Source organism: Mixia osmundae (genome assembly GCF_000708205.1).
Source record: "Mixia osmundae IAM 14324 unplaced genomic scaffold scaffold_12, whole genome shotgun sequence".
Classification (NCBI taxonomy): domain Eukaryota; kingdom Fungi; phylum Basidiomycota; class Mixiomycetes; order Mixiales; family Mixiaceae; genus Mixia; species Mixia osmundae.
In genome coordinates, this window is record NW_014575552.1 from 1 (window position 1) to 26,487 (window position 26,487).

A 26,487-nucleotide genomic window follows, 5' to 3' on the forward strand; every position below is an offset into this window, starting at 1 on the left:
TTCTGGCGGTAGACGATCGGAGCTGTACGTAAGGGTGACGATGCCCCGCTTGTTGCTGGATTCTTGCGTTCTATTCGCACCTCTGACAACCGAGAACTGCAGCTCTCAGCGGAGGCGCAACGCTGTCTTAGCCTTCAAGCTCAAGCACACGCCCTCATAGACAGCATACCATGGTGCACCATACTTCGAGCGATCTCCTATGCATGTACAGGTCAGATCCTGGGGGTAGCAAGTTTTCGAAGCGGGTCAAGCTTGCCCTAATATCGCGCCCCTAATATGTATAATTCCTGAGTGACTTTACGTGTTCACTATCTGACACGTAGTTATGCGCGTAGCGTACACGTTGGCAGCGCTCCCTTATCCCTCGCTGACTTGCTTGACGACGAATATGCTTAACATGATGACGATCGGCTGGATTGTCATGCTACTTGCCATGCTCGTCGATGCAGAGCCAGGTCTGCAGATTGGAATCAAAAAGAGAGCAGAATGCACACGCAGATCTCAGAAGGGCGACAAACTTTCAATGCATTATGTCGGCAAATTGGAGGACGGGTGAGACTTTTGTCGTGCATGCCCTAGCTTGCTGACATGGCGACGATCTCAGGACTCAATTCGATTCATCTCGCGATCGCGATCAGCCCTTCGACTTTACACTGGGCGCTGGCATGGTGATCAAAGGTAAGTGTTTCCAGCCAAATCTGACCGTTGCTCATCCTTCGTTCAGGCTGGGATCAGGGCTTGCTTGGCATGGCAAGGCTGGAGTTGCGCATGTTCACCAGGCTGACAGTAGCTCCGCAGTGCCCCGGCGAACTTCGCCGTTTGCGCATTCCTCCTAGTCTTGGATACGGCGACAGCGGCGCTGGCGGCGTGATCCCTGGTGAGTACAGGCTGTCCTCAGCGCGAGCATCACTTGACTGTCTGGTCTGAACAGGCGGAGCCACACTTCAGTTTGACGTGGAACTCTTGAAGCTAAATCAGGATGAGCAATCAGCGCAGCATGACGATCTGTGATTGGCTTGCCAATGAATCGCCGTTTCGAGAGACAACGGGATCACGGGCACGTGTATATGTTGAGCGCGGTTCATACCGATACAATACTGCCTACTCGCGTCTCTTGCTTAAGTCCCGGGCTTCATACCCACCTGAATAGACAGTCCCGTCAGCTAGATCAGCCCCGGGCTGAATGAAAGCAACACAGACAAGATTTTCGAACGGGCGCAAGGCAGAGCGATTGTCTCATGAGCTAGGCTGTGTCTCCGGTTACAGCATGTCTACCAACCGTGCCTATCTTGGGGCGTCGCTTATCGCCGCCTTGAGGAACTCCAGGGATCAAGCTCCTGCTCGACAGCAGCGCAGCGCGCAAAGATGAGCAATGGACGGGTCAGCCTGCCGGCTTCGGTCTTGGCTGCGCTTCAGCATCGCAACGGCGTCTTCCAGTAGGACTTTGATTGTGCGGCAAGCTCGATGCTGATATCTCTACAGCGTGCCCAAGGATTTAATATCATGCCCGTTCCCTGATTGCCGATATTCATCACCTCATCGCTTCAAACAAGCCTCCGATACTCGCCGCCATCTACAGTCTGCATGTCACGCTCTTCGGATCTTCAAGCCTACGCGCAGATCTCTTACTTTCGAGAGGGATGTTCAGCTTGAGCCAAATTCAATTTTCACGGGAACGCCAACGAGCTGCTCTCCGTCCATTGAATTATTTGAATCTGCAGCAGCCAAGCCATCGTTCTCAGCATCTGCACCGGACAGCTACTCCGAGAATGCCGAGACCAGTGCCTTGCGGCTGCCAATTTTGTCTCCCATCACCCAGGCTCAGGCGTTGTCTTTCGGTCATTCTCACGGAACCCTGGTCGATCCCTCCTTCGTGGGCTTCTTGCCCGATCGCAGATTACCTGCCACGTACAGTGTAGGCGAACCTGTGCACGAGCTGCGTGCAGTTGATTCAACGAAAAGCAGACCAATCACTTCATGATAGAAACCGCTGTAGCTGCCGATACTCGTGCGATGCCAGCTTCGCAGGTCCGCTATGTACACAAGACCTAGCCACAAATTGACGCTTGGCATAGGCTGCGCCTCCCAAGCTCATGGCAGCAGGTAGACGAGGCTTTGCGTCTGCCAGAGAGATCGAAGGTAGGCATGTCAGCTAGTGCATCCAGGCTGGCCCTGACACAACACTACTTTTCGCAGCATGGGAACTGCCTGACACGCCGTCAGAAACAACGCAGATGCACCGTGCGTGTGACTGTCACCTATATCGCGACAGCTGGCCGCTCTTGCGGACCCACTTATCGCCTACGATTTGAGGGCAATGTATATCGCGCACTGCTTCGCAGCTGCATGCTGCAAGCGCAACAACGAGCAAGTGAATCATCTGCGCAGCGAGCCAGGTCATTTTCTCATAAGAGACCTAATCTGACCGCTTGTTGGCGCGCTGCGGACCATATTACAACATAAGCAACAGCAAGATAGCCTCGCAAAGCCTGGTCGATCACCATTCTGTACATGACATGCATCTGATCAGGGCTTTGAGCTACTCCTTAGAATGGCTTCTGGTCCTGCTATACCTGGAAAGCGACAAGCGACAAGCGCTGAGCACTCATCGATAAGTATGAGTGCACGCTATCGCATTATACCCATGCGCAAATCGTACGCAATAGTAAATTTTGCTACTTTTATTTTTACTTTCAAATTTACTTTCGAAATCGTACGGGCCCTTAACGTTCTGTACGATCTGTACGCGATTCACCCCCAGTGAAATCATATGCCTCGCATGCCATGACCGTGCCAGGTCAGCATGATATCAACGGTCATTCGATCTGGGGCCTAATCGTTGTTGCTGCTGTCTGTCTGTCGTCATTCCAAGCATCTGACAACGCAGCTAAAGCGGCAGATGCAGTGACGTGCGTGCTCAGACCTCTCAAGATAACCCTGCCGGGATTCTGCAGTCGCTGGATCCGTCAATCTTTGGTCTCCTTACGCCTGCAAGATCCACATGAACCAGCGATCGAGAGCTCTGCAGGTTGCGAGCATGTCCAAGATGATGGCCAGCAGGCGTCAGCACGTTCGGCGTCATTCCGCAAGGCACGCATGCGGCTCGTGCTATCGTTAGAGACTGCGCCGGTCGTCGGTGTACTGCTCTTGCTGGCGACTGTCACTATCCCTGGCTCGGTTCTGCGGCTTGGCATCGTTGGCGACGAAGGGGTCAGACCGTACGACGTGCTGGTGCTCTTCATCTCGCTCGTGCGTACGCGCATTGACTCGGCTACAAGCGCTTACAACGACGCCAGGCATATATCTCCACAGCACTCGATGCAACAGGCGCACTACGATCTCTTGCATTCTGGGTCTCGCAAAAAGGCGGCGGATCCGGCGCTAGACTGTATCTCTACTTGTATTTACTCTTTTTCGCAGCGGGCGCAATTTTCGGCAACGTGCGTGTCGGTTCACAGCGAGGGGTCTTGATCTGATGCACGCTATGGCAGGATCCAGTTATTCTGAGGTACGCAATGCCATGTTTTGACGGCAAGGTCTTGATCAGCCTACAGCGGCACCGCATTCCTAGCCTACTTCACTCGTGTGAATGGCATCACACCGCCGACAGCATGGACATTCGCGCAGTTCATGGCATGCAATATTGCCTCTGCTGTCTTGGTCTCCTCGAATCCAACAAACGTGCTCCTTGCAGGTGTAAGGCCCTCTGGCTCCACCCATGCGTACACAAGGCTCAATAGAAACACAGGCATTCAATTTGAACTTTCTGACTGGCTTCACAGCCTACACCGCTCTGCCGTCGGTTGTCTGCGCGATCGTAGGATACCTCATTATGTTTGCGACCTTTCGATCATTCACACCGCGCGAGCAAGACGAAATTGTTCGCAATGACTCGAACAGCTCCAAAGATCACCCGCACAATCCTCCGCGCAAGTCCGTCCTACAGACGAGCGGACACGAATACATCCCCAAACGTATCCTGCCACCAGACGTGTCGCCTCGAGATGCACTCCTTGATCCCCGAGGAGCTGCTTTCTACACGATCCTCATGCTCGTCACACTGGCTACACTCGTGGGTACCAGTTTTGTCAGCGATGGAAAGGTGCAAGTCTGGATGGTCACAGCGCCCGCAGGCCTCCTGGCATTGGCACACGACATTGTGGTCGACTGGCGTCGATGGCCACAGGCACGAGTGCCGGCCCGCGCATCAGAAACGGTTTCAGCGCAGGCTGACGCCACAGCAGCAGTCAGAATACCTGAGCATGAGTTTCCACCCAGTCGCGTCAATCAGAAGCCCAGTGTCCGCATGTCATTGCCGCAACTGTTGCGCTACGCTTCGCGCAGATTTCCCGTGACAAGCACGACCGTCTCGCGCCTGCCTCTTCCCCTACTGCCCTTTGCATTTTCATGGTTCATTCTCGTGCGCGGTTTGGGCTACCTTGGGTGGATTTCAACATTCGCACGCTGGGCAGCAACAATGTGTGTCAATTCAGCGTTGACAGCTTTCGTCGCTGGCTACTTTGGCGTCATCTTATGCATTGGAGGCACAAACATAGCTGCCACGATCATTCTCGTCGAAATTTTCAGCGATCCAGCCTTTGCCCGCGCTCCACATATCGCTGCGAATCCCGAGATCTTGACAGTGGCCATCTTCTCATCCGCACTTGCCGTAAATCTGGGCGCCTTTGGCTTTGTGCCTTCGGCCTCTCTTGCGGGTCTGCTTTGGCGCTCAATCTTAGCGCAAAAGGGAATTCATGTCTCAACATGGTCGTTCTGCAAGTGGAACCTAGCGCCAGTCCTTATCCTATCGACAGTAGCGTCTGCGATTGTCTTAGCAGAAGTCAAAGGCTTTGGACTGCAGCTGATATGATATATTGCCGAGATAGCGCATCACGCATCACGAATCATAGCCATTGGCTCTATCGACAGCAAAGTTCCGATCGCTTTCGCTATCGCTAGACGAGCCACCGCCACCAAGAGGACGCTGATGACGGCCTTTGACCATGTGTTGCTTGCCTTGCGCACTTCTACTGAGACCAAGCTGCTTCATGATCTGGCGTTTGCGGATCTGGCTGGATACCGACGCTGCTCTGTTGTGCTCGATGTGGCGCGTCTCGTTGGCAACGCCTGGTGCAAGCTTTTGCCTATCGAAATAGCTTTGGAGAGCGCCGTCATCGCTACTGGAATCGAGCGCGGAAGTATCGAGAGCAGACGCGTCGCCTGGCGCGGGACTCAGTGCAACTAGATGACTTTTGCCGCTGATGGGCAACGCAAGTGTCTTCCGTACTTGCTGTCGTCCTGCATCGATCTCCGTCTCTATCTTGAGACGGTTCTCGATCATATGGATCCTGTCACTTTGATGAGCTGCGTTTGAGCTGGGAACGCGATATGCTCACTTTGGCCAGGTGACGCGTTGACCAACATCGATCATGCGGGCCAGCTCGGCCTCGTCGGGGTCCGTCAGAATGCGGACCCAGTCCCAGGCGCGAGACTTGGGCCAGATTGTTATACTGCCCTCGAAGCGCTGCAGAAAGACAGCTGACCAGTTTTGGCCCATCAATTCCGGCAAAAGCTCAAGGTCGCGCAAGACCTGCATATCATTAGCTGCGATCCGCAAATGACCGTCGCCGCTGACTGACCTTGAAGTTCTTTGTGAGCTCGATCTTGAGCAAGCGCTCGGCGGCAGACAGAAAGAATCCACCTCGCCAGCCCTTGCCTTTGCGATGTGAGACAGGTCGGCCTGGACTACCGCGAGGAGCGAAATTGAATAGATGGATGTGAGGGTTTGATTGTGAAACGATAGGATGCACGACATTAAAATACTTGTGCAGAGCGTCGATAGGAATATCGACTCGAAGTGAGCCGTCTTTGTGTCGGCCTTGGAACTGCCATGGCTTGATCTTGCCATCCTTTGACTTTGTAAGCAGGGTAACAGGATTCAGGATCCCGGGTACAGCGGCTGACGCAATGATCGCACTGAAGATCACGCAGTCGGGCGCAGTGTGGAAGTTGAGTAATTTTGTCGGACTATTTTGATCCATAGGCACGACGCTGACGTTGAGGATTCGGCCAGTTCGCTCGTATGCCTCCTTGAATGTTGTGGCGCCTCGAGTCATCCAACAGGCTTTCTCGGCCCATTGCACAGTATTGAAGCGTGCGCCCGTCTTGATCGCTCGGGGCACCCAAATCCGCACACCTTCCTCGCATGCTGTAATTTTCTCGGCCAGCTCAGGAATGAGAACGAGCCTAAGCTCTTCATCTGTGCGTGTGCAGAGGAAAGCAGCAACGAGCGCGCCTGCCGAGGTACCAGTGATGACCTGGGGGAGCAGATTGGCATCGAGCAGAGCGCGAACGACGCCAAAGTGATAGTAGCCAAAGGTGGCACCTCCGGATAAGCAGAGTGCTGATCGGCCGTAGTTGCGCGAGATTGTCTTGAAGAAGCGCGTCTTTTCTTCGCCGTCAATGGCGTCTGTGTGGCTAACGTAGCGTATGCAAGTTGCGACTTCGTCTAAGTATGCTTCTATGAGATCTTTGGTGCCGTAGAATGTCTCGCTGTACAATCTGAAGCCCTCGAGGCCCGCAAAATTGCTCCTCAGACAGACTTCGAGTACGGCGCGTACGCCTTCAGCGTCATCATGCTCACGCAGATGTTGTAGATTCTCCTTGACTCGTCTGACGAGCGAGGAATCGTAGTATGCCGAATGTGGGTTGGCCTTCCAGGGCCCATACCTGAGATGCTTATCGAGCTCGAGCGCGTGCTCTTTCCATTCGTCGTAGGACTTGGCGCTTCTGAGTCGACGGCGAAGTTCGCCCCGAAAGCCCCGCCATGCACCAAAGTATTCGGTGACATTGACAGCCTGCCGAACGATGACATACAGGAAGAATTCGAGACCGATGATCACAAAGATGATGAGGAGCAGAGGCCAACGCGCGAGGTGATAGGCCCAACCCTCGCGCACGACATCTGACGACTTGATGGTGGCTCGCTTGATGCGCTGTCTGATTGGCGCAAAGTCAGACACAGAGGTGATGAGCTCCCCTTCATCATCTGACAGTGCTCGCGCGAACGCTTCCATTGCCTCTCTGTCGATGTAGTCAACATCGAACTCGGCGGGTCTTTGGCCTTCGCCAGCCGGCTCGAGATTGTCCTGCGCATGTCTTGTGGTGCGCGGGTCCTTGAGCGATGGGCTGTCGTCCATTGGCTGCTCTCCTCGAGGCTCAGTGCGCAGCAGCTTGGCAGCTTGTGAGGCCTTGCTCTTGGCCTTGAGCCTAACTAATCACGGCTTACTTGGGGCTGGCCCGCGCCAGACCTCACGCGCTCTCGAGTTGAGCCTCACGACTCAAGCGCTACGGCGCAACGTCCGCGTCAATATTTTTGTCTAAAGCTGAAGCTTCCTGATCGAAGGGGAATTCCTCTAATATGTTGTCATTCTGCGTGTGTATCACAGCGCAACTGGTGCCGACCCGCGCACTACGAATGTCACAGAGTATTGAGCACGAGCTGGGTGCGGGCGTGGAGATATGGGGCGACGTGGTGATCCCGCCAGAAGTGACTCCTCTGAAGTTTGTCGCCATTGACATATTCATCGGATCGCGACAGTGTGAGGGCGAAATTGGCGAGGATGCTGTAGCCGTTCGCAAGGGCCACACTGACAGCTAGCTGGTCACTTATCCTAACCATCTGATCTGAGCTGTCAGATAGCGACGTCGTCATGTAGATTGCTCTTGTGACATACGGCATCAGCATCTTCATACTGCTGCTCATGTTCTCTCTGTACCCTGAGACCTGTAGACCGGTTCCTGCCTCTTTGGCCTCCGATACCATACCATGCAGCGCATTGTTGTAGATCAGAATCTTGTCGGGGTGGGCAGGTACAGGCGGGAGCGCAAGGCATTCATGCAGGAATTTGACCAATTGGTCATCCTCGTCAATCATTGTCTCTGGGTCTGCCAGAGCGCCAATGATGCGATTATGACCGTATGCAGACTCGAAAGATTGGATTCCTGCACCGCTCCAGCAGAGCTCGGCTCTACCCGCAACAGTCACATTAGATAATGAAATCCGCCGGAGCAGATGCCGTTGTAGCTCCCTGCCGTGCCACTTGTGCACAAGATTGGCCAGAGCACATCAGGTATTGTTACGGATACCCCGATAGACGTCGAGATAGGATCAATAGTCGTCGGGCAAATAGTCTGAGGCAGAGTCATCGGCATCTTATTCCGACAGAAAGGGAGCGAGGCTGTCTGCAAGTCCTTCGATGGTCGAACCGCCGATGAGACAAATGGTTCGGATCGCCGAGCAGGGAGAGACACGTCATCGCTGTTCTTGTTGAGCTAGCACGATCAGCCTGCGCTGAAAGAATGACTAGCTTGACTTTGGCCAGTGCGTTTCGCCTTTTCAGAACAAACGTTCACAATGCAAACCGCGACCTGAATCTGATCTGGAGAATAGCCGCTCGCGCATTGCACGCCATACTGGCAGTAGATGGCTGTGACATCGTACTTGTGACCACAAGTAGTTTCCTGATGCCCGCATCTGCAACGCGCAGAGAGACCACTAAGCTTGTACTCGATGACCCACTGCGTCCGCAATGGTGTGCCACTAGCGCATGGGTTAGAGCCGGCTGATCAAGCAAGCAGGCCCACATTGTCCGTGGCGGTCAAGAATCAAGCTCTTCAGGCTCTGCTAAGCCTTCTCACTGGCATAGCTGCTCCTAGACAGGAGCTGCATAGACACAGACGCTCACGAAAGAGGGAGCGAGTCGGTATTGACGTCGAATTGCACGGCCCCAAGCTTCTCAATGAGCTGATCGTCGGTCTCAACGCTTGCTCTGCTCATCTTGAACGCTCCATCGCTCGCCTTCGTCGGCCAAAAGCATTGCCAAGTCCGTACAATGACCCTCAAGATCTGAACCTGCTCTTGGTATGTCAAGATGACTTGAATCCGGCTTCGCTGGCAGCACATCTGCCCGGCCTGATCGCAGTCTACAACGGTCTACTTGAATGCAAGCATGACGGCGGTATGTTACTTGTGCCATTGCCCGCTGGCGCAGAAAGCAAGCTCTCGTGCGCGCTTGGTCTCCGTCGGGTCGCCGCTATCGCCATTAAGGTTAGCTCTCGCTTTCGATCCAGACAAAGCTAAAGCCAACGCCGTACAGGCAAGCTGTTCTGAGGCAAGGGACCTGATGGCACTGCTGCGCACTCATGTCGAGCCAGTCCGTTGTACTTGGCTTGATCCGCCTGCCCATCAGAATCGCATGCAACCGTTGCGCCTTGTTAAGCAGGTGACGGCGCATCCGTCAAGTGGGAAGGCCTCAAGAGCGCAGAGGATTGCTATCAAGCGAGCCAGGCGACACTGACATAGACATGCATTGAGTGCTCAAGAATATAAGCTATCTCCATCGACAGAGTCTTTCGCTGCTTCAAGTTGAGCTACGTGTACGGCACGTCGCGCATCTTCTAGTCGCAGGTCGAAGACGAGACATTCTGCCCAGGGCCCGAACGTAAATGTGTCCTTCTCGATCTTTGCCAAGACTTCCATCCAGTCCCGCTTCTCGTCTGCCGTGTCGGCATAGAATGAGATCTCGGAGCCGTCCCGGAAGAGGCAGCGGAACGAATTGGCAACGTAGGCGCGCTCGTCGTCATCGTTGGTGCGCTCTATCTTGCGAGCCACTTGCTCATCGTCCGTGTCTTCAAGGGATATCATCATCGAAAGATCGACAATGGCATGCGCCTGTTTCGTAACGTCATTGAACGCGACAAGACGACTGCCTTGCAAGTGGAATTGACGTCGACGCCAAACGTGGCAGTCTCCACCCATCTGGCTCAGATGACCCTTGTACTGGGTCTGATGGTACGCCAGAGCAGCGCGCAGACCCTTGTAGCACTGGTCGACAGTCTGTGGCAGCTTGACGTGCTTCGGCATGGCCGGCAAGAAGAAGATCTCGATCTGTATATACCCCAATACTTCTCGACGTTCTGGATTGGGCGAGACAAGAGGATACTGGAAAGTGCACTTTGTACCGAAGCATCGGTCTGCTATTTCATCGTAGATGACCTTTGTACCTGCCAATGTGCCGGACGGGCTCAGGTAGAGCATGAAAGGGTCGAGTATTGCGCCGCTCTTGACTTTCTTGGGAGAAGAGTTTGCAAAGAAGCGTTTTATGCCGGCAGGACTCGAGCGCGTTGGCGTGCCGGGCTGGGAAGTGGGTGTGCCTGGCCTGATGGCTTCGTTATCCATCGTGGTCTCGAACGTCAGCGAGAACTCGAGTCCGCGGTGCTCGATGAGTTCAAAGTCCTGAGCCAGCGTCACCGTCTGAGCGACATTGAATTTCGGTGTTGTGACGCTTGTCGATCCGTTGGACATCGTACAGACTAGCTGCACAGGCGCAAGAGGCATCGGCAGACCTTCGAAGCAGACCTTGTCGACTGTGACACCTTAATCAGGATCGAAACGGACTTAGACTGACAAACTGACGCTTCATGAGCACGCGGCCATGTCTTTCTGGCTTTACTCTAGCATATGCGCGTAGATCCTCTGGATATTGGTACTGCGCACACGTAAGCTCATGCAGCCATGTTTTTTGATTGGGCACCGACTAAGTCTTGCGGTGTGCGCACGCGGCGCCAAGGCGCAGGGCTGCCAGGCGACAGATCTTGGGAAGTGCTCGGACTAGGGCTAGCCGCCTCCACGCCGTACCAGCCTCGTTTGATCTCTTTGATGCGATAGGACTTATCGGCCGAATTGCATACGCTGTCAAGCGCATCGGTGGTACCCTCATGGAAATCGTTCGCTGTCGAACGCGTCGACAAGTCGAGTACGCGGCCATTCCCCTTTTCTATGTTGGTTACAAAGGTGGCGGCTGGTGTTGACGTGCAAGCTCTTGAGGGATCGCCACTGAAGTACACTTGATCGCTGCTTTGAATTGACGCGCCGCGGCTGGAGCTTACAAAAGCATGAGTAGCGGCAAGACGATCAAGCGCGCTTTGAGCGCCAGAGAGATGCTGACTGAGGGGACTTCCTAGAGGAGCCTCTCCAGGTAATTGACGAATCAAATCATCTGAAACGGTCGCTTCGCGAGCGCGCATCGCAGGCCGGGTAGCGATGCCGGCATCATCGCGCACGAGCGTGCCCTGTCGAACGAGACATTCTGAGGATTCCTCGGGCGAGCCAATAGCTGCTCGTCTTTCTCGTACACGTTGTTGGACACGCTCTTTTGTCAAGGCGGGACTAGTGCTTGGCTGGTACGGCTCCTCGGCTGCGTCAAAAGCAAAGTCACTGCCTAGCAAGGGGCTGTACATTGCTAGATCGGGCAAAGAGTATTCCTCAGACGCTAGCACCGCCGGCTGGATGTCAAGTGAGGTTGAATTCACTTCGTAAGTCGCGTGTGTCACAATCGGAGCTACTGGTAGCGGACGAGAACCAGCTGAGCTTGATAGAGAATCTTGCAGTATTGACTTTTTAGGCGAATAACAGCTCGAAATGTCCTGCATCGATTCCGCTGCAGCGTCACGGACGTCTGGTGAAATTTGCCCATCGCTAGAGATGTCTGTAGGGTTGCCGAGAGTCTCGCGCTCGGCGGAGTCGCCTTCCGATGACGTCTGACTTGTCCAGCTCGCTGTGCGGACTCCGGCTGACGCATTATCATCGTCGTCGAACTCGAGGACGTCTTCTCGCGAGGCCCAGGTGACAGTCTTACGGCGTGGTCTGGTACGTGCTGCATTCACTGCGACGCACAGCGCAAAGGCTGAGCTTGAAGAGGCTGACAACTCGCTGGCTTGACCGTCGATCTGCGATGCGGAGCGACTCGTTGCGGGCTGACGAGGACCGGCAAGCCCTCTGCGAGCTGGCGATGCTGGCAGAGACGCGCTACTAGTCAGAGAGCTCTTTGGCCATGTCGCACCCGCGTTCAAGGTCTCGGCATGGCGCTGCTTCTTGCTAGATTGATCAGATCCATTTGGCAGATCGAGTTCGGCGCTTGTGCTCGAGCGGCGCGACCCGCTCTTGTTGGAATTGAGGGACGAATTGGAGGTCTTGCGCAAGGCTGACTGAACGGGGTCAAGATTCTCTATGCCTTCATTGTTGCCGACAGACGGCGCAAGACCTATGCCAAGGCCTCCGACGCGTGTGGTACTCGGATCCGGCTTATTGCCAGCTTCTGCCAGTGTCCCCTTTGCCCCGCCAAAAACGCTCCCAAGAACGCTGTCGGATTGCTTGCCGGTCACTAAGAGTGAGGTAGGAAAGGCTTCGCCCTGTTTGAATATCGAGCCAGATACGAGTTTGTTGGTCTGCACAAAGCCATACGTCCTCGAGGTCTTACGCGATTCCTTGCCATTGCCGCCCTGTACGACACTGAGCATGCTGCCACGGGATTCGCTATTACTAGGGAGCTTTTCTGTGACTTTGGGCGATAAGGTAGGCTTCGATAGATCGACCAGGCCATCATCGCCGACTGCATAAATATCGCCCGTTGATGACAAACGGATCATTGGGCTGCTCTTGGCTGCGGCTGAGTCAGACATGCTGGCTGACAGGCCAGATTCTCGCTTTTGAATTCGCAACGGGCTCCACTTTGGCGAGCCGCTCGTCATGGCTTGCTGGCCGAAGAGAGGAATGCGAGGCGGTAGATGTTCGCCCGGAACGCGTCAGAGCAGCACGTGATCCGCCTGACCCGTCTGGCCACGTCAACATGTGCTTAGTCGTGCTTCCATTCGATTGCCTAGCTTCTTCATGTCGTTCTATCAAGCGTCAGCAAAGACACAATGCTTCCTCGACATTGTTTTGCAGACCTGAAAAGGCTATCGCAAGCAAGCGACGGACTCGATGAGTGGTGGACTTGCGCCTAGATCGTGTGAAAAGCTGTGAAGAGGCGTCTGAGGATCCAATGACATCTGTCGACTTGCCATCAATGCACCTTGATCTTCATGCGAACGAGATCAATGAGTTCTCTGGGACGTATCAGATCATCAGACTTAAACACAACTCGCAAGGTGCGAACCATGGTTCAGAGCTCATTGGTCACCGCTACGGCGCCACAGATGAGTATATGTATCAGCAATGTATCGTGGGCATATTTATATCATCAGAAGGCCGTTATTGGCAGATATCACATCTCCTGTGATCCACTGGGCTTGGTCGCTGCAGAGCATGAGAATTATGCCAGATATTTGCGCGGTGGTGGCAACCTTTGTGGATTTTTCGACGTTTGCCTGGAACTCGTCTGTCGTACTCCGATACATCTGTCGTGACATCGATGAGCACAGTGAAGAGAAGGATCAGCAAAAAGCATACGTCAGTTTCAACTGGGCCCGGATTGATGCAATTGGACGTGATGCCGCGATCCTTGAGCTCAGATGCCCAGACCCGACTGAAGCCTTCGACAGCGGCCTTGGAAGCTGTGACACGACAATGAGCGCGATTAAGCGAGACCAGGTCGGCACATACCGCCGTATACGGTCTGAGTGGGAAAGCCCATGCGAGCAGACACCGAGGAAACAGTGACAATACGTCCGCCGGCATGGTCAGGCATCAGCGGCACGACTGCCTGCGTCAAGAGCAGAACACCTCGGACGTTGACATTGAAGGTGTTGTCGTACAAGTCAAGTGTCGTGTCCGCTAACGTGGCATTGATGGAGACACCGGCATTGTTCACGAGAATATGAATTTTCGAGCCGAAGAGCTCTTTGGCAGCCGTCAAGACTGTTTTCGCTACATCCAGCGAGGCCATATCAGCCTTGACCGAGCCTAGTTCAGCATCCGGAGTAGTCTTTTTAAGTTCAGCGATGAGCTCTTCGACTTTAGATTTTGATGATTGGGACGTGAAAGTGAGCAGGACATTGGCCCCCTCCTTGGCTAGATCTCGAGCAATCTGAGCGCCGATGCCACGAGAGGCACCTGTGACGATTGCATTGCGCCCGGAGAGCGTCATCATGACCTGGGTTTGCTGGACCTAAGAGACGAACCAAGCGCCAAATTTTATTTCCTCAGCGTGCGCCAACTGTGCTAGCTTTGGCACCATGTCAGACGTGATCGTGGGCTCAGAAGCGGGCAACAAGCTTCAGGTGGAGTCTGAGGCTCGTTGCAATCAACGACGCTGACGTTTGACTCGGTACAGGCCACCATCCAGAGACGGTTGATATCAGATGGTTACGCTGTTGAAGGAGACGAGGTCATGGTCGGTCCGACCAGCCCTCTATCTGCCGATAGCTGACAACAGGTACCCAGGCGGAGTATGTCCTCGTCATGCTGGCCAACAAAAAGTCGGCAGACCAGATCAACGCCGAACTGTCTGAACTCATTGGCGCTGCCGACTTTAAGCCTGACTTTACTACCTGGCTCTTCACAGTCGCCTTCCCCGGCAGCGCCCGACAGGCAGCTGCTGTGGTCCCGCCGCCTGACTCATCACAAATGCCTGCCTTGGCCGGCGGTGCTCTTTCAAATGAGCCAGCATCAGGCGGCACCTCTCGCATACTTACTCTCGAGGAGGATAGAGGACATCGCTCGGACTATGCCCATCGCAGACCTGTCCATCGTCGCTCGCACAGTCCACAGGGTCGAGGAGACCCTACGCGAAGGCGCAACGGCAATGGCGTCTTTGGCGCTGCCATGGGCGATCTCAGTAGAGGCGACAGATCAGGAGGACCAGACAGGCGGCGAGATGACGACAGACGTAGAGGTGACCGTCCTTACGGTCGCCGTGACGACTCTGGCGCAGCTAGACGATATGACGGCGACGGTCCTTTCGATGGCAGGCGATACCCCGCTGGCGAGGCTGCATTAGCGAATCGACTCGGTCCTCATCCGCCTCCAAATGAAGTGCAGATGCAAGATGTGCGCTCGGCTTTCCTTCTCTAGCTAGACGTCGACTTATGAATCTGTGAGCAGGTCTCCAACGGAATGCCTCCTGCGTTCGGCACACCATTGGCAGGCATGCCTATGAATGGCTTCGCTTATCCGCAGGGCGCGTTCCCATCGTACGGCATCGCACCAGGCTTCATGTACCCTGGCATGCCACACCTTCAGCGTACTCTGCCCCCGCTACCGACTCGGCCCGCGAAGGAAGACATTTGCAAATTCGGTACAAAGTGCAAGGACGCTTTTTGCCGGTTCTCACACCCCAGTCCAGCCGCTACCCTGGAGAGCGGTCTCGTGCTCAGCACTGAAAATTGCGAGCATCAAGCTGACTGCACGGATAAGGCAAGTCACAGTGTGCCAACAGGATACTACTGACCCCACCGGACCTGCAGGACTGCCCAAAGCGACACATCTCATCAGCGCAAAAGAACCCAGAGCTCGTGCAAGCTTCAGCGATTGCGTATCTTTCGAAAGCGCCATCAGCGCCACAGTATCCGCCGCCGTCATCGTTCGGTCCATCCCATAAACAAGGCGCACCTTGCAAGGTACGTGGCGGAGATCCAGCACAGCGTGCAAGGGCTAAGTTCGTGCTAGTTTGGGGCCAAATGCACTCGACCAGGCTGCTATTTCGTCCACCCTTGGGATCATGCCGGCGCCCAACAAACGACATGTCGGTTTGGTGCAGACTGCACGAGAGGTGTGCTCTTCTGGCTCGATTTAACAGCGTGCATGACTCAATATCGTGCGCAGCCGATTGCAAATTCGCTCACCCGCCTGGCCGAGCGCGCAAGACGCCGAATCTATCGCAGACGTTTGGCGCTGCAAGCATCACAGCAGATGCGCCCTCAGAGCAGGAAAAGACTGCAATGTCTGAGCGCATGAAGCGATTTGGCATGCCAATAGACGGCGAACCCGAGAAGATCCTGCCGAACGCGCCGAAGGAGGAATCATCGGAGGCATGAGATCGTGCGAGAGCGAGAGGCATAAGTATGTTCCTCATCTAATTGCAGATCTAGAATCGTCCGGCAACGCTGTGAAGAAGTTGCGTGTTCCCGTCTGTTTTCATTATCGCGGGAAGATTGCGGGATGCTTTTATTTGATGAGTCGCGGTTATCACGACTGAAGCCTCTTACCGCTCAGCGCTCGGCCCGCCGCCATGGCTTCGCCTCTCATGCTTCTACCTTATAGCCCAATCGTGGCTGTCCGACATGGCGGAGCGAGGACGCTCACAGCTCATCAAACCTCTGCTAGCTGTGTCGAGCATGAGAAGCTCGCGCCCTGGTCTCCACATGGACAGCAAGTCGAAGCGTCCCATAGGTGCAACACAGAGGCCTCTTTCCTCCTTGCTTCGTGTGCAAAGGAAGCCCTCGACGCCAGAAGACCTCAGCGTCTCCCGAGCGCGTGCAAAGCTGTGGCTACTGACGTCTGTCATCTCGGCCGTCGTATTGCTCCACGTCCTCGCCGGTGTGCGAGTCTCCCCAGGCAGCGGCCTTGCAAGCTTGACGTCTGATGAGCGCCAGTTGACAATTTATGGCGAACCAAAGCCGGGTCGAACTATTTTAGATAACATACTTGCGACTTATAACTTATTATTCACCAACAAACCTGTCGTTGTAGAGCCCACCACGAAGCATACAGCGTCGGTCATCTTCTGTCATGGTGTCACTAACACCGCGGCGATGTGGCAATTCGCGGCTCAGGAGCTAGCGCCTTATCTGCCTCACGTCAGATGGGTGCTGCCGAACGCGCCAAGAGCTCCCCTGACCATGCTCAACGGGACCATCAGTTACAGCTGGTTCGACATTGCCGCAAAGGGTGAAGCAGCAGGCGAATGGCCCATTCCAGAAGATGAAGCTGGCATGATGAAGGCCGCTGCGACTATAGACAATCTCATCGCAGCAGAGGTGCGAAGGGGCGTTCCTGCGTCTCGCGTCGTCGTTGCCGGCTTCTCTCAGGGCGCTATACTGACACTCCTCGTCGGCTTGACGAATCCGAGGCCACTTGCTGGTATGATTTCACTAGGCGGCTATCTGCCAATGAAGCAAAGCATGCATTCTGTAGGCTCAGTCTTGCCTACCGGGCGCGGCTGATGCCCCTGTGAAGCTCATACAGCCGTATGCCCGAAACGTGCCGCTATTCATTGGCCACGGCATGCGTGATCACGTCGTTCCGTGCGTCCTGTCACGTCTATACTGCCGTTGTTGATGCTTACCTGGGTGACAGTTATCAATGGGCGAATGCATCAGTCTCATATCTCGAGCACCAGCTTGGCATGACGCGGGTGACGATGAAAACCTATCCCGGTACGACTGATCGACCTAGTGCTCTACCGGATTGACCTTTGTGACGCAGAGCTGGCCCATTGGGTCAGCGCAGAAGAGCTGCAAGACTTGCTGCATTGGCTGCAAGACATCCTTGCGATCAAGTGACCCTGACACGCATGCTTCTCGATGACGCGAGGAGTCCAGATCGACAGTGATTGGTGCGGGAGACATATACGACCATCCCGCTGACGTGTCATCGCCATTGTAAAGTAATTGGGCTTATTCGAAATCGAACTGCGCATTTGGGCTATACTGCCAGATGCCAACGTTGCCATCGTCACCGCACGAGAGCAGCAACGATGACTTGGCATTCCAAGCAGCCTGGTAGCAAGCGCCTTGATGGCCGCCCGTGAGAGCTTGCAGGGGCGTCTCGACTGTATTGGGCTCACCGCCTCTCGATGCATCCCACATGTAGATGCTGCCGTCTTCTGAGCCCGAAGCAACCAGCATCGTGCCGTCCGCTAGTGAGCTACCCAGGAAGGACGCGCGGATAAAGTTGCGTGAACCGACGTTTGAGTGACCTTTGAAGCGACGGAGCGGCAATGCGCGAAGCATGCGAGTATCCCAGAGGCGATTGGTATTATCTTTCGATGCGGAAAGCATGCTGATGCCATCGTCGCTCAACCTGACAGAAGTCACTTCGCCCAGGTGCTGGTTAATCGTTTTGACGCAAAGACCGGACACGCAATCCCAGACCCGCACCGAAGAGTCTTTTGAGCCAGACACGATGAGATTGCCCATGCCATTGAAGACCACTGACGAGACGGATGAGAGATGACCGGAGAAGGTCCTCAAGATGTCGGCAGTAGTCGAGTCGAACAGTCTCAAGACCTTGTCATAACCTCCTGTGACTATATGTGAGGCTCCGCCTGGATGAAATGCGAGTGAATAAACATCGCCACGGTGGCCGTTCAAACATGATATCGGCGTCGCAGAGCCGGCTTGCCATAGCTTGACAGTTTTGTCAGAACCTGCACTAGCTAATACGCTGACGCTTGCACTCTGGAACGCATCGACGCTCCAGATGCGTCCGCCGTGAACGAAAGTCTCTATGCACTCAAGAGTGTCAGTGTCCCAGATCTTGATCGTCGTGTCGCTGTCGCCTCCGGCGCATCAATGTATGCTCACTAATTCAAACGTCATGATACGCACCTCGAGCCGCTGACAAAGTTGGCGCCAGACTCGCCCAAGAAAGCAACGCATTTGACATTTTGTGTATGCCCAGAAACGCTTGTCATGTGCGAGTTGGGCAGGATGAATGACGTATAGTCGTACAAAAGGCTCGTCAGCCGAGGCTTAGCAGTACGATGACGACATGATTGGATCTGATAGGCCGCTGCCTGATCAAGCAGCTCCTCTAACCGTCGAGACGGGATGTATGTCTGCGTGTCCTTTGCGAGCTTTTCGACCTCGAGCATGTGACCGAAGTGAGCCACGAGCTTCTCGCGACCTGGTAAGATGCCCTCCCAGTCCCTGAACGAGCCTGCGGGATCCTCGTGAACCGACTTGGCGCTGAGCAGATATGAAAGCGATCTGAACTCGTTAGGCGTGCTCTGATAATGCTCAAGAGGTTTGAGACGCTTTGTCAACAGATTTAGCGCTTTTTGCGTCTCCCGGTGTTCAATGAGCTCGAGAAATTGCTGCTTGAACACACAGAACATGAGAGCCTTTTGCGTGCGCAGCATGGGCTTGCCGAGCAGCTGATCAGCCTCTGCCCAGTCGCCTTCGAGAATACAGCGCTTGAGTCTCTTGTACTCACTCGTCCGCTCATCTCGTTCCCGGCCTTTCAGTGCCGCTTCATCGTGCAGAACAACCTTTGTAGCATTGAGACCTTGGTCGTTGAGGTACTGTTCGATGAGGAGCAGGATTTCCGTCCGTATCCTGGGATCCTCCCGGCTGATCAATCCGTCGGGCTGTTCGAGCACGTCTCGAGCAACAGCTTGCGTCGCTCGAGCTCTTTGAAGCAGCCGAGCTTGTCTGATCTCCTTGCTGTCAAAGGGCTCTGCCTTATCGGGTGACTTTGCCCTTCTGTCGTGCTCCCTGGGCGCATCATGTGGGGCCCACGAGGACGTGCTAGGCGCAAGCTTGGTCTGCTCAAAAAGATAATCCCAGCGCCCGCTCGCAGAGTTCGGCGCAAGCGCTTTGACCGGCAACGGACGAGTCATCTAGTGCCCTGCATCTGTGCCCAACAACGCAGCGCGTCGTCATGTAGGATGATCATGCAGCGCGTGGGAAACGCCATGCGGGGCACTCCCCGCTAGGCCTTCTGTAGCGGCTGATGCACCTCTCGCGATACAACTCATTCGCGCATGGAATCACAGGCTTTCTTCTCATCATGGGATTGGCGCTCGCATCGCGTATAATTGTCAAGGAGCGTCGAGGCTTATGAACCTGTTCATGCATAGTCCGAGGGACGGCGATGCAGTCATATCCGTGGCAGAGCTAGTATCCGCAAAGAGCGGCGAGATGGCCGGTAAATCTCGGATCGATGTCATACCATAACACCTGCTGAGCCGACCGCTTCGTCACGCTGCCCGAAGTCAGCATGCGAAGTCGGTGCCGTCTCGAGCGCTAGTTGCTGCCCGTCCGACCTAACAATCAGAGAAAGTTTGTCGAGCGTTCGTGCTGGCACGGCAAGTCGCTGCCCTCGCATCCACAACGCAATCTTCAGCAGTCTAGCCAGCATTGATCGAGGCACAGCACGGCACCAGCAGGCTGGCTGTGTCTATACGAAGCAACCAAAATTTCGATTTCATTTCGCGAATACGGTCAATTAACACGGGATCAAATTTCTGCGGACGCGACGCGCTTCGAGCTCCATTGCACATTGTACGCGTGTTACGTGCGCCGATGTTCCCTATTAAGATCTCGCAGCTCTCGTCTGGTCTCAACACACGGAGATCTGGTACACATCACAGCGCTTATGCAGGCGCGACGAGATACCGGCCGGCTTGACTGGGTGCTCCTCGCGAGCGCGCTGTACCTCTGTAGTCCCCTCTTGGTGCCTCTTGGCACGGGCAGTCTGTTCGGAGGCTCGCTTAACAGTGCGGCAGATGCCCTGACCAGCAAATCGCTGGCATTTCTCGGTGACGAAGCGACATTTGGACATGATTCCTACCTGTCCGCCACCGATCATGCTGGCCTGCCATTGCCTCTTTCGCAGTCAGACTCGCTGCCCAGGGTTGAGATGCGGCCTTTCTTATCCGGACAGCTAAACGCGCAGCGGACGTGGTTTTCAGAGCCCAGAACGCGCTTCCATTCCACGGCTTTCTCGTCTGTTTTTGACGTCGACGGCGTAGAACCAGTACAAAGCACGAGGATAGCGAGAACAGTCGCTCTTGCTCCTGCATATCGCCGCCCGCCACGAGCAAGTCGATCGCGCAGGGGCAGCAATCTCTTCTTCCTCTACGCGACTTCGCCGGAGCGGGCCATACAGCAGTCCGAGTATTGGCGTCATTACCTTTACTGGGGTCCGGGCAGCACCAATGTAACGAGGCATCCTGACGACACGCTCGAAGACGATCGACGAGGTCCAGGCTGTCTTGTCGCTGACAACTCGGAGATGCGGTCGATCGCCGGCATCGCGAAAGAGCTCGATCCACAGCGACCTGCGATGCTCAATGCACAAATCACGTTCGATGACTTGAAGCTGTCCTGCACGATGTCCCCCGGCTTAAGGGAAGCCTCGGTCTACGACGATCGAAAGCGCTTTGGCGCCGCTTTTGGCGCAACCACAAGCAGAGAGACTGTGCTCAGCCTCGTATTGCTTGGCTGGAAGGCAGCGCACGAAGAGCAGCGGCAGACTGAATGGTTCCTTATCTTGTAAGTCCCCAGGGCGCATATCGTCTCTCGATTTGACGGGTGCTTGCAGAGATGATGATACTTTCATGGTGGATCCACACAATCTCATCGATTCGCTGAGCGACTTCGATCCGGATCAGGATTGGTTGCTGGGAGGCTACAGCGAAGCTGAAAGACAGCAATACAGGTTTGGTCACATTGCTTACGGCGGTGGCGGCATCATCATCTCACGAGGCCTGATGCAGAAAATGTATGATAGCTGTAAGTACGGCAATATGCAAAACGTCCGGCGAGCTGATACTGCGCAGATGATCAATGTCGATCAGAGGATGCGATCATTCGCGAACGGCAAGGCGATGGCAAGATCACATACTGCGCTGCTGTCGCCATGGAACAGATCGGCGAGTACAACAGGCTGTACGGCGTTCGCAGCAGACTTGCCGAGCCCGCAACGCAGACTGGTAGCAACAACGTTGTCACACCGCTCGAGGGCCTGAACCAGATGGATCTTGGAGCAGATTGTGCGTTTGTCATGGTCCACTGACGCAATCCTTGCTGACACGATGCAGCATCCGGCTTTTTTCAGAGCGGCATGCGAGTCCTCAGCGTGCACCACTACAATTCCTGGACGAACATCTTCCCGTCAAGTCATATTACAGCTTTACCCTTTGCGTCCGAGTACCAAAATCCGGCGGTCAGAACGGTCGCTCTGAGACTTCTCGCAGCTTCTGCTTGGGCACTCGGCGGCAGCAATCTGTTCAGACGCAGCGTGTTCGATGATGGGAAAGTCGTTGTCGTTCAAGGATACAGCATCACCGTATATGCCAAGCCTCTGACAGCCGAGGATCTCGACAAGACCGAGTGGACATATCAGCCCAAGATGGAGCCATACAGACCGCATAGACCAGGACTGAAGGAAGGAACCGACAAATTGACCTACTATCTGTCGTACGTCGTCATCGAGGACGACGACACGCATCAACAGCAGCTCCTTCTTTCGCAAACACAGCAGCGCAGTATTCGCCGTGTTCGTCTCGGTTATAAGTGCACCACTAATCTCACAGACTACAGTGAGCGGCCAGTAGCTTCCGACATAGAAACGATTATGTTCCTGCCTCTCATCGACTGATTGCTTCTCTTCGACATTCGATAGAGTACTGGATGTCATGTACATTCTGCGATCCAGCGCTCGGCTCAGACTGTGCTAGATTGCGGGCTGATGCACTGTTGTAGGCCCATGCTTTAATGCATGAACCCTTGGTCCCATTGCGAATTACACCGGACAATTTGGTGGAAACGTGACATCTCCAGACGCATCAAGCGCGCGCAAATGCATTGCTGATACATATCATTGGGCTTCATGCATCGTTATGTCATCGTGATCGTCATCATCTGCGCCTGATACAGGTGGCGGTGGAGCGCGCGCAGGTGGCGGACTACTCATGACTTGCTGCAGGACTGCGTCACCGCGCACACTTCTGACGGGACTGACAGGCTCATCCTGACTTGCTTGGCGCTTCGAATTGGCGCGCATCGGCATGACACCTGTCGCATCATCGAAATCAGACGATGATGCTCTTGGAGACAAATACGACTGACCCATCTTGACACCACCTAGTGCTGCCATGCGTGCGGCAATTGCTTGCCGTCGCTTGAGCTCCTCTTCTTCTGCGCTCAGCGCGGGCTCGCTATCTTGATGCAGCTCGTCTGGCTCTTCTGATAAGTTCAAGCTGCTTTCATGCGCTGAGATGTCCTGGGGCTCGGCAGGCAAAGATGGAAGGGCACGCATTGGATGATTGATGGCTGCCGTGGGCTCTGCAAGAGGTGCATCCAGCGATACTGATTCTTCCTGAGCCGCTTCTGGCTCGGCCGTTACATCTTCCTCCGACATCGCTGTGACGGGCGCAACACTGCCTTCGACCGCTGATGACGACCCCTCTGTGTGCTCGTCTTCGTTCGCTGGCGGCGGAGGTGGGAGGTGTCTGGGTGCATGTGGCGGAACTTCTGCTGTGCTTAGCGCGGAGGGCTGAACAGGTGCTTCCAAATCGAGAGGCTCTTCCTCATCGATGATCTCGGGCAGCTGGTCTATAGCTGCTTCGTCACGGACGTCCGTTAAGGCCGTCTCATCATCCGCAAGCTCGACGGTCTCGTCGGGATCTGCAACCGAGCTGACATGATCTGCAGGAGGCGCAGGCAATTCTCGAGGCGGCGCATGCGCTGCGTGAGCGATCTCGCCGTCAAGGTCTTCGATATCCTCCTGCTTTCCTGCTTCGTCGATGTGCTGTGTAGAAGCATCCAGAAGTGGCTGCGCCTCTTCAACAGGAGCTTCCTGCAGCGATGAGTCTGCGTGCTCTCCGATGTCACCTCGCGCGATGTCAGCATGTGGAACGGCTGTGGCATCCTCTGCTACGGATTGCGATGTAGGCGCTTGGTCGTCCTGCTGAGACGTAGACGGTGGTTCGACGGATGAATCTGGTACTGCAGCAGATGGTCGGCTCGGTACCGGGAGCATGCCTGCGTTTGGCTGAGCGCGATCAAACATAAGTCAGTCATGAGCTTACCCATCCTTTGCCCTCCCATCGCAGCCATGCGCTCCTCGAGGGACCGTGTAGTGGGTTGTGGCGCATCGGTCTGCATCCCTTGCGATTCCGTCTCTGTCGGGTCTGCAGCGGGATCAGCGGGCAGCATGGGCTTCTTGCTGGGTGGCGGTGGTGCGAGGCCGATACGATGACCGCCTAGTGCTGCCATACGACTTGCGATCCTTGCTCGTCGTTCTGCATCGCTCTCTTCTTCTGCTGCAGATTCGTTTGTCTGTGTCGGCACAGGCTCTACTTGTTCGGCTGCCATCGCTTCGTAGGCTTCTGGCTGAACAAGCGTGGCGCCATCGACTCCGCTCGCCTCTGTAGTCGCAGGCAGATCATTAGCAGAAATGTCTGGATCTGGTGACGGCTTCGGCGCTGGGACCTTTCGTCGTGGCGGCGCAGCACGTTTGGGCATTGCAGGCAAGACGACAGAGGTAGGAATCGGGCGAGCGTCTGCGTTCGGAGGTACTGCAAGCTCTGCTGATGGCTCGAGCGTGTCTTGCTTTGACGGCGGCAAAGGCAATGCGGCAGCTTGCTCGACACCCTCGCCCTTCGGAGGCGGCAAAGGCGTGAGCGGTGTTTGCACGCGATCTGCAGGAGCATCTGTATCGGGTGATAGAGCTTCAGCGGTTGGATCAGCAGGTGTGGGTACGTCTGGCTGTCGCCGTGCCGGTTTGTCTCCAGGTGCAGGGATTGCAAGGCCTTGTAGCGCGGCGATCCTGTCTTTCAAGCTGCCTCGGTCTCCCTGAGGCTCGCCCGCATCGACTGAAGCTGCGTTCGAGGCCATGGACGGAGCAGAAGGAGCAGACGCAGGTGTACTAGCTGCAGGCGGTGCCCATTTCTTGACGGGTCTCCGCGGTGCTGCAGGGGCTGGCGTGGGCGCACTAGCATCTGCTTGGGCTTTGTTGAGGAGTGCGATGCGCTCCTTGAGGCTGAGCGCCTTGGGTGGCTCGTCTGCCATGGCTGCTGACGCTGTCGAGTGAGGGTTCGTGCGTCGGCGTTGCTGCCACTGCGCGACTCGCTAGACACCTCCGCCAACGCAGCCCCGTTGACCCCCCCACAGTCAGGGAAGATGGCAGTCGCCAAGCAGTCCAAGATGTCCAAGTATGCTAGCTATCTCTTGCTAGCGCTCACGCACCCGGACGAGCTCAAGGCGGCGATATCCTACTCGCTCTGGCGTGATCCGCTCAACCGAATTGAGGACGACCGAGAAGCGAGTGGACTGGACAGACATTCCATGCAGCGATGCTGGTTCTTCCTCGACATGACCTCTCGCTCCTTTGCAGCAGTCATCAAGGAGCTCGAACCCCCCGTTGCGCGTGCTGTCCGTCACTTGATACGCTCGTCGGCATCGGAGTCCACGCTTATACGCTCTTGCGACAGATTTGCATCTTCTATCTCGTTCTGAGAGGCCTCGACACCGTAGAAGATGACATGACCATTCCCCTCGCCACGAAGGAGCCAGTGCTCGTCAGCTTCCACGAACGGCTGAGCGAGAAAGGCTGGACATTCACCGGCAGTCAGCGCAAGATTCACATTGCTGCCACTCAAGCTTATCTCTCCCTGCAGATGGCCCCGATGAGAAGGACAGACAGCTCCTCGTGGAGTTTGACAATGTCATCCAGGAGATGGCTTTGCTCGACGAAGGGTCCGCTCAGGCCTCCCTGTCAACTCTGGAACGCGCTCATAAAACCCACGCAGTTATCGCACCGTCATCACTGACATTGCACGGGAGATGGGCGCAGGCATGGCAAAGTACGCTCGCATGGCAGACGAGAACGCGGGTGTCTTCTCGGTCGACACACTCGCCTCCTTTGATCTGTATTGCCACTACGTTGCCGGACTCGTCGGCGAAGGGCTCTCGCGCATCTTCGCTGCCAGCGGACGAGAAGATCCTCAACTGGGGAAGCAACTCACGCTGAGCAATAGCATGGGGCTCATGCTGCAGAAGACAAACATCCTTCGCGACTTTAGGGAGGATATCGATGACGGGCGGCTCTTCTGGCCAAAGGAGATCTGGGGAAAATACGCAAAAGAGCCGAGAGATCTCACACTCAAGGAAAACAGCGAGGCTGCACGATGGGCACTGAGCGAGATGACCGTCGACGCTCTCACGCATGCAGTCGATGCCCTCAATTATCTCACCTTGCTCAAGGATCAAGCTATCTTCTGCTTCTGTGCTGTTCCGCAAGTCATGGCGATCGCTACACTCGAGGAATGCTTCGACAATCTCGATGTCTATCAGAAGAACGTCAAGATCCGGCGGACACTGACTGCTTCTGTGTGCTCTATTCCGTCAGCCAGATCGGCCGTGCTGATACGCTGCGTAGCTGATCTACAAGACTGCCAATCCGAGAGACGTCGCCTACTTTTTCCGTCACTTTGTTGGCAAGATCAATCAGCGAAAATCACCCGCCGATCCATCATACATCAAGCTCAGCGTGCTAGGCGGACAGGCAAGTCGTCACCTACCTGTGCCTAGCTCGTGCTAGTTCTGATTGCTTGTGCAGATTGATCAATGGTGCGAGACGAGGTACCCATCTTGGGTAAAGCCCACAGAGGGCAGACAGATCCCCTCGACAGTCGAGGAAGCGACTGCGCAGGGATTTTCAGACGCCCGCATTCGCCAATTACCTTCGCTGTCCGAGGATGCCCAGTATGCGGCAGAACAGCTACGTCTAGAGAGTGGCAAGATGACGTCGGAAGATATCCGCTTCATCTCGTACGTCCCTCTCATCTCTATACTTACTCAGCTGAGCAAAAAGCGCAGAATTGTCGTCGCTTTCGTTGGTCTCATTGCTGCTTTGCTAGCAGGCATCGTTGCGCTGGCTATTTGGTACATCAACCAGCCGGGCGATGTGTCGGTCGCAGATGTACACAAGATTGAATTGTAATTGCACGCCATGATGACAACAACAAAAGTGTG

At 55.2% G+C, this 26,487-nt stretch overlaps 16 protein-coding genes across 16 annotated transcripts; 9 read left to right on the top strand and 7 right to left on the bottom strand.

The window, feature by feature from the left end:
• Nucleotides 1-325: 325 nt before the first annotated feature.
• L969DRAFT_96791 (uncharacterized protein) lies at nt 326-1,011 on the top strand (the record flags this gene model as incomplete). Its single annotated transcript, XM_014709858.1, has 5 exons — nt 326-552; nt 605-678; nt 725-750; nt 799-877; nt 932-1,011. 5 exons carry the CDS (start codon nt 326-328, stop codon nt 1,009-1,011), a joined length of 486 nt encoding a protein of 161 aa, XP_014565344.1.
• Nucleotides 1,012-1,365: 354 nt separating this feature from the next.
• Nucleotides 1,366-2,312, top strand: L969DRAFT_96792 (uncharacterized protein; the record flags this gene model as incomplete). The annotated part of the gene is made up of 5 exons (XM_014709859.1): nt 1,366-1,436; nt 1,483-1,915; nt 1,966-2,028; nt 2,076-2,139; nt 2,197-2,312. The coding sequence occupies 5 exons, from the start codon at nt 1,366-1,368 to the stop codon at nt 2,310-2,312; spliced, it is 747 nt and encodes a 248-aa protein (XP_014565345.1).
• A 472-nt stretch (nt 2,313-2,784) lies between these two features.
• L969DRAFT_96793 (uncharacterized protein) lies at nt 2,785-4,870 on the top strand (the record flags this gene model as incomplete). The annotated part of the gene is made up of 6 exons (XM_014709860.1): nt 2,785-2,854; nt 2,906-3,249; nt 3,297-3,440; nt 3,492-3,508; nt 3,555-3,696; nt 3,749-4,870. 6 exons carry the CDS (start codon nt 2,785-2,787, stop codon nt 4,868-4,870), a joined length of 1,839 nt encoding a protein of 612 aa, XP_014565346.1.
• A 27-nt stretch (nt 4,871-4,897) lies between these two features.
• On the bottom strand, nt 4,898-7,936 carry L969DRAFT_96794 (uncharacterized protein; the record flags this gene model as incomplete). Its single annotated transcript, XM_014709861.1, has 4 exons — nt 4,898-5,348; nt 5,397-5,590; nt 5,640-7,273; nt 7,555-7,936. The coding sequence occupies 4 exons, from the start codon at nt 7,934-7,936 to the stop codon at nt 4,898-4,900; spliced, it is 2,661 nt and encodes an 886-aa protein (XP_014565347.1).
• A 590-nt stretch (nt 7,937-8,526) lies between these two features.
• Nucleotides 8,527-9,359, top strand: L969DRAFT_54165 (uncharacterized protein; the record flags this gene model as incomplete). Its single annotated transcript, XM_014709862.1, has 3 exons — nt 8,527-8,596; nt 8,634-9,109; nt 9,159-9,359. 3 exons carry the CDS (start codon nt 8,527-8,529, stop codon nt 9,357-9,359), a joined length of 747 nt encoding a protein of 248 aa, XP_014565348.1.
• Nucleotides 9,360-9,379: 20 nt separating this feature from the next.
• On the bottom strand, nt 9,380-10,399 carry L969DRAFT_54063 (uncharacterized protein; the record flags this gene model as incomplete). Its single annotated transcript, XM_014709863.1, has 1 exon — nt 9,380-10,399. One exon carries the CDS (start codon nt 10,397-10,399, stop codon nt 9,380-9,382), a length of 1,020 nt encoding a protein of 339 aa, XP_014565349.1.
• A 68-nt stretch (nt 10,400-10,467) lies between these two features.
• On the bottom strand, nt 10,468-12,824 carry L969DRAFT_226204 (uncharacterized protein). The gene has a single exon (XM_014709864.1). The coding sequence runs from the start codon at nt 12,589-12,591 to the stop codon at nt 10,567-10,569; it is 2,025 nt and encodes a 674-aa protein (XP_014565350.1). The 5' UTR covers nt 12,592-12,824; the 3' UTR covers nt 10,468-10,566.
• Nucleotides 12,825-13,074: 250 nt separating this feature from the next.
• Nucleotides 13,075-13,928, bottom strand: L969DRAFT_54249 (uncharacterized protein; the record flags this gene model as incomplete). The annotated part of the gene is made up of 3 exons (XM_014709865.1): nt 13,075-13,239; nt 13,292-13,395; nt 13,445-13,928. The coding sequence occupies 3 exons, from the start codon at nt 13,926-13,928 to the stop codon at nt 13,075-13,077; spliced, it is 753 nt and encodes a 250-aa protein (XP_014565351.1).
• A 63-nt stretch (nt 13,929-13,991) lies between these two features.
• L969DRAFT_90320 (uncharacterized protein) lies at nt 13,992-15,936 on the top strand. The gene is made up of 7 exons (XM_014709866.1): nt 13,992-14,061; nt 14,115-14,174; nt 14,225-14,830; nt 14,885-15,196; nt 15,247-15,399; nt 15,449-15,551; nt 15,605-15,936. Exons 1-7 carry the CDS (start codon nt 14,017-14,019, stop codon nt 15,814-15,816), a joined length of 1,491 nt encoding a protein of 496 aa, XP_014565352.1. The 5' UTR covers nt 13,992-14,016; the 3' UTR covers nt 15,817-15,936.
• A 126-nt stretch (nt 15,937-16,062) lies between these two features.
• L969DRAFT_54256 (uncharacterized protein) lies at nt 16,063-16,944 on the top strand (the record flags this gene model as incomplete). Its single annotated transcript, XM_014709867.1, has 1 exon — nt 16,063-16,944. The coding sequence occupies one exon, from the start codon at nt 16,063-16,065 to the stop codon at nt 16,942-16,944; it is 882 nt and encodes a 293-aa protein (XP_014565353.1).
• Nucleotides 16,945-16,970: 26 nt separating this feature from the next.
• Nucleotides 16,971-17,386, top strand: L969DRAFT_96799 (uncharacterized protein; the record flags this gene model as incomplete). Its single annotated transcript, XM_014709868.1, has 3 exons — nt 16,971-17,157; nt 17,207-17,279; nt 17,323-17,386. 3 exons carry the CDS (start codon nt 16,971-16,973, stop codon nt 17,384-17,386), a joined length of 324 nt encoding a protein of 107 aa, XP_014565354.1.
• Nucleotides 17,387-17,397: 11 nt separating this feature from the next.
• On the bottom strand, nt 17,398-19,343 carry L969DRAFT_83284 (uncharacterized protein; the record flags this gene model as incomplete). The annotated part of the gene is made up of 2 exons (XM_014709869.1): nt 17,398-18,274; nt 18,331-19,343. The coding sequence occupies 2 exons, from the start codon at nt 19,341-19,343 to the stop codon at nt 17,398-17,400; spliced, it is 1,890 nt and encodes a 629-aa protein (XP_014565355.1).
• Nucleotides 19,344-19,669: 326 nt separating this feature from the next.
• L969DRAFT_96801 (uncharacterized protein) lies at nt 19,670-20,006 on the bottom strand (the record flags this gene model as incomplete). Its single annotated transcript, XM_014709870.1, has 2 exons — nt 19,670-19,903; nt 19,959-20,006. The coding sequence occupies 2 exons, from the start codon at nt 20,004-20,006 to the stop codon at nt 19,670-19,672; spliced, it is 282 nt and encodes a 93-aa protein (XP_014565356.1).
• A 95-nt stretch (nt 20,007-20,101) lies between these two features.
• L969DRAFT_54171 (glycosyltransferase family 31 protein) lies at nt 20,102-22,108 on the top strand (the record flags this gene model as incomplete). Its single annotated transcript, XM_014709871.1, has 4 exons — nt 20,102-21,000; nt 21,050-21,240; nt 21,288-21,500; nt 21,549-22,108. The coding sequence occupies 4 exons, from the start codon at nt 20,102-20,104 to the stop codon at nt 22,106-22,108; spliced, it is 1,863 nt and encodes a 620-aa protein (XP_014565357.1).
• Nucleotides 22,109-22,268: 160 nt separating this feature from the next.
• Nucleotides 22,269-24,885, bottom strand: L969DRAFT_100040 (uncharacterized protein). Its single transcript, XM_014709872.1, has 3 exons — nt 23,541-24,885; nt 22,579-23,493; nt 22,269-22,524 (listed from the first exon to the last, which is right to left on the bottom strand). The coding sequence occupies exons 1-3, from the start codon at nt 24,520-24,522 to the stop codon at nt 22,328-22,330; spliced, it is 2,094 nt and encodes a 697-aa protein (XP_014565358.1). The 5' UTR covers nt 24,523-24,885; the 3' UTR covers nt 22,269-22,327.
• L969DRAFT_90325 (uncharacterized protein) lies at nt 24,581-26,478 on the top strand. The gene is made up of 7 exons (XM_014709873.1): nt 24,581-24,885; nt 24,945-25,080; nt 25,131-25,209; nt 25,263-25,842; nt 25,892-26,017; nt 26,072-26,283; nt 26,332-26,478. Exons 1-7 carry the CDS (start codon nt 24,634-24,636, stop codon nt 26,453-26,455), a joined length of 1,509 nt encoding a protein of 502 aa, XP_014565359.1. The 5' UTR covers nt 24,581-24,633; the 3' UTR covers nt 26,456-26,478.
• Nucleotides 26,479-26,487: the final 9 nt, after the last annotated feature.